At 38.8% G+C, this 11,644-nt stretch overlaps 1 protein-coding gene across 1 annotated transcript; it reads right to left on the bottom strand.

Moving 5' to 3' along the window:
* Positions 1–9,296: 9,296 nt before the first annotated feature.
* LOC145131930 (uncharacterized) lies at positions 9,297–10,985 on the bottom strand. The gene is made up of 2 exons (XM_079066575.1): positions 10,844–10,985; positions 9,297–10,108 (listed from the first exon to the last, which is right to left on the bottom strand). The coding sequence occupies exons 1-2, from the start codon at positions 10,983–10,985 to the stop codon at positions 9,297–9,299; spliced, it is 954 nt and encodes a 317-aa protein (XP_078922701.1).
* Between the last annotated feature and the right edge of the window lie 659 nt (positions 10,986–11,644).

Below are 11,644 nucleotides of genomic sequence, written 5' to 3'. Positions count from 1 at the left end.
GGTGGTCTGGCTATGAGAATGGCTTCAGGAGTTGAGTCGATCTCCGAACTAAACTTGGCGTGTCGGTGATATTTCCGAAAAGGGCTTTGGAAACATCTTAGGGGGGTTATAAATCTCTAGGTTACTCTCAGTATCCTTTGCTCCTTTTTCTTATCTCTATTATTGTCTAGGAAAGAGCGTTGTATTATTTTCATGGGTACCTAAGGGTCTAGATGCCTGGGATAATTCGAGGATTGTCGTTACAAGTTGTAGGGGTTTCGTTAATCGATTGGATAAGGCGAAAATCCATGTCGGCACATGAATTTCGTATGGTGAGGATCAAGTCAGCCCATGTCAAATGACACCATTGGGCTCCTTATTGTAATAGATGTTGGATTGATCTGAAAAGGATGGTTGTTCGAAATGATTGTGCGTTCTATGTACATGTTTGCAATGTTACCAATTTCTTCCTTGGTATTACTACTGTGGTTATTTCGTTCTGGATTTTTGGGTGTCCTAGCAATACGAGTGCCTTGGTATAAACGATGTGATTTCGTAGTGTGATTTTTATTAGACCTCTCTATGATGGTTTGATGTAGTCCAGGCGTACATAATTCAAGATTGGAAAGATTGTAGACTGGGTGGTCATGTCCTAAATCCACAGTTAAATAAGAAACAGGAATTGAGGCGGAACTACGCACTCTAAGCTTGTAGAATCTTAATTACACACGGCTTTACGTTTATACTATGTTAGACAGAGTGGTTTGGGAATGTACCAAAAATCTCAGTAGGGTTCCTCGTTGTCCCTTTCACGTCCAATTGTTAAACTCCTCCTGGTCCTCCATTATTCTTCTATGTTGGACAATTCCTCTTGAAGTGTCCCGTTTCACCGCATGTGTGGCATATTGGATGTACTTCTGGGTTGAGGGTTGAAGTGACGCATGGGGCCGAGGCCCTACAGTAGGGGGCGGTGTGCCCCTTCTTGTTGCACCTTTTGCAATGAAATTCCCGGCAGACTCCCTGATTATGGTAGTTGCACTTGCTGCAGAGCGGGAGTTTCCATGATATGGTCTTCTCGGTGCTGGGGTAGGGAGGCCAGTGGGGGTAGGGGCTGCTACAACTTGTTGCCTTTTGGTAGGCCCTTGGGTCGATCCGCTTCCTTTCTTGTTTCCTAGCTTTCGATTCATGACCTTAGGTTTTAAGTTTGGGGTGCCTTGGTAAATTGTCCCTCGTTGGTTTCCTTGGTTGTTACTACGGTTGGAGTTATCAACACCATTTCCATTTCCATTTGGGTTGTTGGCGTTGAGTTGTGCCATGACGGCTGTTACGGCAGCTGTTACAGGGGCTTGGAAGGTTGCGGGGTCTATCTGCAGAATTGGTGTCTCACCGGCTGGCTGGTTGTTTCCATGGAAAGACATGATTCTGTCGCATGATGAGAAAGAGGTTCGTGAGTAACTATGGTTATTTCTAGTCGTATCTCATTTATGATTATAGATATGAACTTATGCATGCACGCATATAAATCACATGTTTTGTTGTACGATTCTCATTGTTTCGACCTACATCCCTATGATGTATTAATGGTAGTATGTAGAAATAGGTATTGTACAAATGTTAAGTTACCCTAATAGATTGTAGATATCATATCCTTAAGTTGGATCAGGTTACACGAGTTCTTGTAGGGCGTTCCTCTCTTGATTTACTACTATAGGTTGTGAAGAATTACATGGTAAACTTAGGACTTAGTGTGAATAGTGTAATGACTCTCATATGCCTAAATAGTGTACAAGGTGCCCAACCATTTCGCTCATTTCACGAGTGGCCTCTTCTGCTCTCTGCTCTGCTAAGGCTACCCTAGCCTCAGCATCCATGAGTTGTTGCCTTAGGGTAGTCACATCCTCTTCTAAGGAGCGGAGATGATTGGTAAGGTCTTCCTCTTCTGCGTGTCAGTACGGTATTGCTTCCAAGGGGTGAGACTTGCTAAGGATCTCTCTGGCGTCTTCTCCCGCATCTATTCCCTCATCAGAGTCCTCTCTCTCATAGTCCATTACTTGGTGTTCCTCGGGGCCTACTTCTGGGTTCTCCCCTTGCACTTCCTCTGGTTATCCCTCGACCCATATATTGGCTATTACCACAGGGTAGTAGGGGTCTTCGGGGTGCAGCTCAGCCATGTTGCCTTTGTGAGAATGGAGGTATGAGATACATGTAGAAGGTTTAAGTGTGGAGGTCATATGGTATTCTAAAATGCTACTACAGTATTACATGTTTGATCCTAGGGCTTCCTGATGTACGAAATCGATAAGTTTTTAGACTCGTTGTTATTGCTTAGTATCATAAAATACCCCTATAGTATTTTTAAACTTTAGATTTGGCTCTAATGCTCCTTTGCATGTAAGGTTGGTAAGTTTTAGACTCGTTGCAACACTACCCTCACACCCAAGCACATGCTGGTCGTATCTCAAATAAATATAGTTGATCAGGCTATATTTATCCCACATATGATTACATAACTGCCCAGGTTTTACTGTAGTGTTCAACCTCTAAATACTATTGTCATGATACGGTTCTAGCAAGTATGTATACTTTTAGATGATACTTATATTCTTAAGGTATACTTTTAGTCAGAGTGTTTTTAGTCCCATTGTATTTATAGTTGTATATCTTGTATGGTTAGATATACTAGTTCACTATAAACAATGCTCTGATACCAATCTGTCACACCCCCGAACCAGGACGGCGGAAACGTCTGGGGCGGATGACTTCATGTATAGTATCATAACAACTGAATATGAATGAAACATAGCAACCAAACATCATACATTGGAAATACACACTTACATAGTTTACATATTGAACTTCTTCATCAGTTACACAAAAGTATTAAAAGTAAAATTTCTTGAAGTCGCACCACCTGATCTCCTATTCGAGCTTATTACCTACTACTGGATCCCTGGGAATACAAGTTAATTTAAAAGGGTCAACATAAAAATGTTGGTGAGTTCATCAGTAAATTTGAGAAAATGATTTGTATAACTTTGTAATCACAAGCAAATCCTGTATTTTCTTAAAATAGTTTGGTATGTTTGTGTCCGATCTTGTATTAATGCATGTGTATTATTATTTAATTGAATGCCAAAAGTGATTGAAGAGAATGTAAATAGAATGCCCCCAGACAACCCTATGTTGCCTGTAAAAGAAGAAAACAATAGACTCCCCTAAATTTCATAATGTTAATTCCTCTAAGTGAGCCGTCATAACCATACTTATTAATGACAATTCCGCCTGTCTTGGCGTTGGTGGACGCCGACGGAAAAATAGATTAAGGTTCTCGTCACCCTAGACTGACGATTGTACACTCAATAGGTGTCAACCGACACGTCTCACTAGATCCTTAATTGAATTTACGCGAAGAAAAACATATAAAACTCATTTCAGGACCAATGAACCATGTAAGTGAGCAACTAAGGCCCACTAAGCATGTAAATCATTTTTAGGCCCGAAAGGAATGAGGTTATATAACATGGGCCCAAAATATATGTAAAATGAAAACTAAGGCCCATTTCACATGAAAGGTATTTATATGCCCAAATAGCACGCAATTAGTATCCAAGGTCCGTCGCACATGTTAATGGGTCAGTAAGGCCCAATAAACAACAAATAGTATTCAGGACCAATCAAGCATATTAATGGGCCACTAAGGCCCAATATTATATGAATGGCAAAATTAGTCCCTTTGTTATTTTATTGCTAGTATTAGTTCAATTATTTGTTAAGTTGACTTAAAAATACCACTTTTGTAATAATATATATATATATATATATATATATATATATATATATATATATATATATATATATATATATATATATTAAATGCACATAGGTTAACATGTCTAGATGATTTAATAGTATGTATAAGTCATATAAACTTGCATCTAACAAAAGTATAAACACTTTTAGTAAGTTAAAACAATTTTCTGATTTTTGGCCTTTCTCTCCCTATTTTGAGAAAAATTATAGAAATATCATCGTAAGTCGAATTTGGATCTGTAAACTCTGAGAGTTTGGAAAATGAGTCTAATTTCTTCATAATTTTTATTATAACTGTTAGTGATTTCAAACCAGTGTGAAAATGTTCATTTTCACGGACTGGTCCGGAATCCTTCCTGAAATGATAGGCAGTTTTGTAAAATTCGCCAAAAATTGTAGAAAAATCGTATGAAACAATGAGAGTATTCATTTTAAAGGTATAAACTTGAACATTGTTCATGTAAAACAGTTTTGAAAAATATTTCCATTAAGGTGGTCAAAATAGTCCAAAATTAGGCCAAAACGTTTCTATTAAAAGCTGATTTTTGAGTTTAGGTTATAGATTTTTGAACACAACACTTGTTTTTACATGACAACATATACTTTTCTCATAGTTTTTATGAAGATCTAAGTGGTAAACTTCATATTCTTAACATATTTTTAGATTTATGAAAGTAAACAACACATAATCACCAAATAAATCATGAAAAACACACATAGTCATGCATATACACATAGATCTACACATATCAACTTGTATCCTCCCCCAAAACTTAGTAAAAACCGAAAATAGGGGGTATGAACTCACCTTGAGGGTTTTTTTGATGTAGATGGAGAAGAAGATGAAACTTTGAACCTAGCTTGAGTTCTTTGAGAGATCTCGAAATGGTGGTTGATCTAAGCTCCATATTCACGAAAATGTTGTAAGATGGATTATCTTAGTATAAGAAGAAAGTGAAAGTTGGATGATATAAACTTACGAACTTAATGATTCTTGAAGAAAAAGCCTTGAACACACACACACACACATCACACGATTTTAGAGAAAGAAAGAAGGGAGTTTCTTTGTGTTTTAGAGAGAGATGAGATGAGGTGAGGGTGGTGGTGGTGTTCTCGGCCTTAAATAGAGAAGGAGAGGAGAGAGATTAAGGTGGTAATTACATGGTGGTTAATGTTAGTTGCATGGATACATGTTATATAATGCATGTTTGTATGTGAGGAGATAATGAGGTGTCACCATACTACCACCCTTTTTTTTCTTTTTTTTATAAATAAACCACCCGACCCAAGTGGGTCTTCGGCCCAATAGGTGGCCCAAAAATATTTTTTACCCATTGATGCTTAATAAGAGGTTTTTGGTTTAAAAGGGCTCAAGGAGAGGTTTTCGGCCCAACAAGGCCAAAAGGAGAAGTTATCGGCCCAATGGGGCCCAATAAGGAAGTCTTGGTCCAATAAGGGTTTTGAGTCGAGAATTCTTGAGCTAAGGCCCAAACTGATTGAGTTTGGCTTATTGGATCGAGTTTTGGGTTTATACAAAGTGGTTTTGACTTAACTCCTAATGTAGGAACGTATGAATTTGGATGGCATCATAGTTTGAATTCTCTCTAAATGAGTTATTACTAGTTTACATGGGGGAATTGTCTTGCACAAGGACCTAAACCTTAAACCTAATTTGCTAGTTGTTACAGAGGCTTCAGAAGTATTTTAGGATCCTGAATATGAGTCAAGGATCCTATGCCTAACAATTGCCCCTAAATTATACCTGTCAAATATCGGGGTTATTTTTCTGTATTAAAGGTATAATTTAAAAATAATAAATGAAAGAGATAAATGATTTTCAATTTTTAACCCTAATCGAATATGGTTTATCTGCCCAAGGTTAATCATCACGCGGTCAAATCGTACCCTCTCTCTTATGCCATTGCGTTAAATAGGGTAATCCTCTTAACTCTTTTACCTTTCCCAATACGTCTCCGGCTACCTTCTTAGGTAATTTCTTCCCCTTGTTCTTCCTTTTTTACTTTTCCTTTCTCCGATCATGGTCAAATAGATAGTCCATTCTTGCGCTAGCATTACCGCTCCTCTAGAGAATGACTTTGTCGATCACGGGCTTTTGGCCTATGATGAGGTTTGTTATTTCAATGATGAGGACATGCAGTCCCTTATGGCCAATGAAGCTTTTCCTTCCGATGCAATCTTAAGGTTCTTTGATCCTTCTATTCAGCCTGATTTCGTTTCTCCTTCTTGGGTAGACTTTCCTGAATATCTCTTTTCTCTGGGCTTCAAATATCCTTTTTTGGGTATTATTTCTGATTTTTTTCAAGCCACCAAGCTTTCCTTGTCTAATAAATGCCCATTATTTGAAGGATTTTGCAATGGATTGAGCGAGTGAATCATTCTCACAATCTAGACATTGGTCTTATTGAGTTAGCTTCCGTTTATGATATTTCTACTTTTGGGAGTTCTCGTTTTCTGTTTAGGGTTAAAACCAAGAAATCTCCTCTTGTCTTTAAAACCAATCATAACGATGGAGCTTGGAAGGAAAAGTTCTTTTTTGTGAGGCGAGATTCTATTGATGGTGGGGATCTCTCGCCTAAAGTGTGGGTTGAAAAGAGTAGGATCTTATTTATTAATTTAGAGGATCCAAGGATGTATGTTTCCTATTTTGTTCATTTTGATGCAGGTTACAAGTTTGGTGAAGCTTTTCCTGCTACTGAGGATACTGAAGACACGGTGAGCCATTTTCTTCCTTTACCTACAGACATCAGATCATTCAAACTCAAGTCTCCTAGTCTTCAAGATAGTTCTTTTAACACAACTTTGATGACCACTGGTAAGGATCATTCTCGATGTTTTTATCTATTTTTTCATAAGGATCCAGGACTTATGGGAATCCTTCTTAACGTGTAGGATCTAAAAAAACTCGCTCTAGTGCCCGATTTGTCTTGTCTAAACGTGAAGACGACATGTCTAGTGGTTTGCTCATTCTAAAGAAGGAAAAGATACCTCCTTCACTTACACCCAAGAAGACTCAACTCGACCTCACTGTGAAGTCCCCGACGTCTCGCAAGAGAAAACCATTTGGTGCTTGGGATCTTGAGATCGTCGGGACAGAGGAGGCGTTAAAGAAGTTGACTTCCTTCTCCCAATTTTTCAGCATTCATGTGTTCTTTTTCTTTCAATTTTATTATCTATTTACCTTGGTTCCTCTTAGGTTGGTGATCATGTCTCTCGCTCCAGTAAGGATCTCAAAGCCAAACTCGCACAAAAAGAGCATTCTTTGAAGGACAGGAGGGAGTCAATAAGGAGCTCCAGCAGAGAGTGGAGAAGTTGTCCAGGGAGAAGGCTGAAAAGGAAAAGGAACATATGGCTGAGATGGACGACGTGATTGCTGAAGTAAGTAAGAGTGTGGATGTTGTTGTCTTGGAAGCAAAGATCCAGCTTGTAGAGGATCTCGAGAATGCAGGATCCTGGAATATAGCAGGATGGCGTGAAGCTTTACCAAAACTAACTGGTAAGCCTATTAGTACCAATCAGGATCCTGAAGGGTAGCAGTAGAAGGCGGATGAATGGGAGAAGGTTCCAGGCGATGACAACCAATCCACGGTTTAGCCCTGTTTAGATAAAAAAAATATTTTAAATGCTTTTCGTTTGAAAATGTAATACAATTAAGAACTTTGTTTTTGCGGGGTTGTTGTGCAGCCCTTTTAATGCTATGGTTGTTTTATATTTCTATCTGCATGGCTGACATATATTCTTGTTATGATTGTAGATCTTTTGAGGATCCTTATATAATAGGATCCTAAAGAGTAAGAACTCTTAAGATCTGAATACCCTGAAACGGTTAGTGATCAACTTGGGATCTTAAAATAGTTAAGATCTTAATCATTATGTAAGAAAAAATTAACTTTAAAGGATAGATAGAACCTGACTATCCTTAGGCTTTGTGACCTTTAGACTTCGGAGAAGTCCTTTAGTGTGATATGGGAAGATCCTTGCTTTAAGAGTTCATCAGGGAGGATCGTTGATTGGCCTTAACTTAGTGAACTTGGTAAGGATCCCTCCTTAGGAAACAATTGGAAATAACTTCAACTTGGAAAATACCTGAGAAAAACTCTTGTTTTACAATGTGATAATCCCAATTCGTATGATAACATGTCAATGTTATAATCCTTAGGAAATTTTTTGGGGGAGATCCCAACTTGAGATAACATTCCAATGTTATAAACCTTATGTTTTTTCTGGGAAAGATCCGAATTTGAGATAACATGTCAATGTTATTAACCTTAGATTCAAACCTTAGGATCTTAACTTATGTTCAGAAATAAGAGGGTTGCCAAGTCACTACAGCATGAAATGATCCTCTTATTCACATCCCATAGTTAGATATCGTGCATCCAAGCGAGGTGTAGAAAACTTAAATCGTATGAAAGAGGTGATTAACTCTTTAAACCTTATAGAGGATTGAGTACCCTTATTCGTTGGAGATATGATCAGTCTCTATTCGTAGTTACTATGGCATTTGCGTAATTTAATCGTGAAGATCTTAGAATGTTGTAGCCATTGGGATCCTTGAATGATAAGATCCTTGTATATCAGGATCCTTGGATTCCTGCACGCAGAAAACATTAGCTTGGGTTGGGCGTTAGTCTTGCTAACGCCCCTCCGATGCTTAAGTTAGTAATGTTTTTGGGAGAGTAAATATTGAAAATAAAGGCTAAAAGGTAAAGAGTATGTGTACCTTAAGTTTGTTGGAAAATGACTAATCTCACTTAAATGAAATAAGCTTTAAGATGTATAGCATTCCAGGGTCTTGACAAGACATTTCTATCGAGGGTAGCTAGCCAATACGCTCCCTTTCCTGCTTCAGCATCTATGAGATATGGTCCTTCCCATTTAGGCGCCAATTTACCTGCACTAGGATCCTTGGTATTTTGGAATGCTTTCCTTAAGACCAAGTCTCCTATCTGGAATCTTATGACTTTGATATTCTTGTTTTATGCTTTGGCGATCCTTTATTGATGGGCAGCGATGCGGATCTTGGCAAGATATCTGAGTTCATCGATAGTATCAAGATTTTGGGCTAGGATCCTTTTGTTGTTCTCTTGATCCGGAGATAGATATCTTGCCGTTGAGATCAACACTTCAGTAGGGATCATCGCTTCTGCTCCGAACACTAATGAGTATGGAGTTTAGCCTGTGGCTACTTTAGAAGTGGTCCTATCTGCCCATAGGACAAAAGGAAGTTCTTCTTCCCATATTCCTTTCTTTTCATCTAGCATTTTCTTCAAGGTGTTGACTATGATTTTGTTGCTAGATTCTGCTTGACCGTTGGCTTGAGGGTGAACAGGGGTGGACATTATCGTTTTGATTCCCCAACTTGTGCAAAAGCACGTAGTTCTCTTGCTTATGAATTGGGATCCATTGTCAAATATAATTTCGGTAGGGGTCCTGAACCTGGTCTGGATATTAAGTTTGATAAACGACACCACCTCCTTATCTCTTAATTAAACAAAAGCCTCAGCTTTGATCCACTTCAAGAAATATTCTGTCATTACTAGCATGAAGACTTTTCCTCCTTGTGCCTTAGGTAATTTTCCTACTATATCCATCCCCCACTTCATGAATGGCCAAGGGGAAATGAAAGGATGTAAAGCTTCCACTGGTCGGTGTAGGATATTGTTATCTCTTTGACAAGCATCACATCTTTGAGCGTACAAGAAGGAATCTTTCTTCATGGTTGGCCAGTAGTATCCCGTCCTCAACACCTTGGAGCACAAGGATCTGCCCCCAGTGTGGTTACCACAATCTCCTTCATGTATTTCTTTTAGGACTTCCGCAGCCTCGTGATCTTCTAGGCATCTAAGGTATGGACCTGCCATGAATTTCCCGTATAGCTTACCTTGGATCATCATAAAACGTGAGACCCTCATTTTGAATGACATTTCACTTTTTTCTTCCTTCGGCATGATACCATTTGGGACATATTCCACAATGGGGTGAGTCAAGGATCCTTCCTCAACCACAAGATCCTGGTGAGGAATTTGAGGACCAGGATCTTCGATTGTAGCGATGCTGGTTGTTATGTCGTCATTTTCGGGATCCTTCAGTCTTTTGGCAGGATCCTCGATTTCTAGGATCATCACATGGATTATCGGGATCCTAGTTTCTGGTGGGATCCTAAGAGAAGATCCTAGATTAGCTAAGGCATCCGCTTCAACATTGTCTTCTCTGAGAACATGGTTTAGGTTGAATGCTTCAAATTTAGAGGCTATATTTTTTAGGATCTGGAGGTATAGTGCTACTCTTTCTCCTTTTACTGCATAGGATCCATTAAAATGGTTAGTTATTAATAAGGAGTTGACATATACCTGAAGATCCTTGGCTAGCTGTAGTCCCATGATTAGTGTCTCGTATTCAACTTTGTTATTGGTTGCATCGAACTCACAATTGAATGACTAGGGTAGGATGTCCCCTATGGCGACTTTATTATGATCCCTAGTCTAGTTCCTCTTTGGTTTGATGCTCCATCTATGAATGGTGCCCATATCCCTGTGTTCTCTTCTTCTAGAAATCATTTAGTTTCTATCTGTACTTCAGCTAGTAGATCATTACTGAAGTCAGCCAGAAAGTCCGCCAGTGCTTGGTATTTTATTGCGGATCTTGGCTCATACTTGATATCGTATGTGCTTAGCTTCAGGGACCACTTTTCCATCCTTGCTGACATTTCTGGTTTTTAAAAGGTAGATAAGAAGTGGTTCCCCATCTAATGGTTTTACCAATAGGGGTGCTAAAATTAGGTAACTTTTAAGTTCTCGGAAAGCATCTTCGTGCTCCTTAGTCCACTCGAAACTTTTATTTGTCTTCAGGATGTCGTCGAAAGGTTTGCATATTGTTGAGGATCTTGAGATGAATCCATTTAAGGCTGCTACTCTTCCTATTAGTCTTTGAATATCCTTTATTGAGGATGGCGATCTTAGATTAATGATTGCTTTGATTTTCTCAGTACTTGCTTCAATTCCTCTTTTGGTCACCATGTACCCAAGGAACTTACCTGATATCATTCCAAAGTGAAACTTGGATGGATTCAACTTCATGTTATACTGGTCCAATATGTTAAAGGCTTCTTCAAGGTCCTTGAGATGGTCTTCAACTTTCGTCGACTTGATCACCATGTCAGCAATGTAGACTTCCATGTTGTCCCCTAGTTTCTCTTTAAACATCTTCTTGAATAGCCTCTAAGATGTTGCACCTGCTGGGGTTATGAATGTTGTATCCTCTTGGTCAGATGCTTCCATTTGGATTTGTTGGAATCCTGCTGATGCATCCATGAATATTAGTAACTCATAACCAGTTGTGGCGTCTATCATGGAGTCTATGTGTGGTAGAGGGACATGATCCTTGGGACAAGTCTTGTTGAGATCCATATAATCCACACATACTGTCCATTTTCCATTCTGATTTTGTACTACGACCATGTTGGCTAGTCACCTTGCGAACTTCACTTCCTTGATCATTCTTGTTTTAATAATTTTTGCTACTTCTTGTTGTATGATTTGGTTTCTCTATGGTGCGAACTTCCTTCTCTTTTGGTGTACTGGAATGAAAGTAGGATAAATATTAAGTTTATGGGTTATAATATTTTTATATATACTTGTCATGTCCTCGTGCTTCGATGCAAATTTCTTGCTTCTAGCTCTGAGGAACTTTATTAGTTCTTGTTCGATTGGTTCTGGTATTGAGGATCCTATGCTAACTTTGGCATCGGGATCTTCAAGGTTCAGGGGCACTTTCTTTACATCTTTCTCAATCTGACTATTCTAGACAGTCTAGTGGAACACTAGCAGGCTCGCAA

The sequence above is a fragment of the Lactuca virosa genome, chromosome 8 (genome assembly GCF_052849685.1).
Source record: "Lactuca virosa cultivar CGN04683 chromosome 8, Lactuca_virosa_CGN04683_v6, whole genome shotgun sequence".
Classification (NCBI taxonomy): Eukaryota; Viridiplantae; Streptophyta; class Magnoliopsida; order Asterales; family Asteraceae; genus Lactuca; species Lactuca virosa.
The sequence above is the reverse complement of the archived record's forward strand: the minus strand, read 5'-3'. Positions and strand labels throughout refer to the sequence as shown.

Bases quoted from the DNA above. Each gene is read 5' to 3' on its own strand.
- LOC145131930 (XM_079066575.1), bottom strand. From the start codon at position 10,985: ATGGAAGTCTACATTGCTGACATGGTGATCAAGTCGACGAAAGTTGAA. The intron at 10,109-10,843 runs GTAAGTTCCTTG...GATCCTATGCAG, and splicing joins TCACTTTGGAATGATATCAG to TAAAAGGAGAAAGAGTAGCA.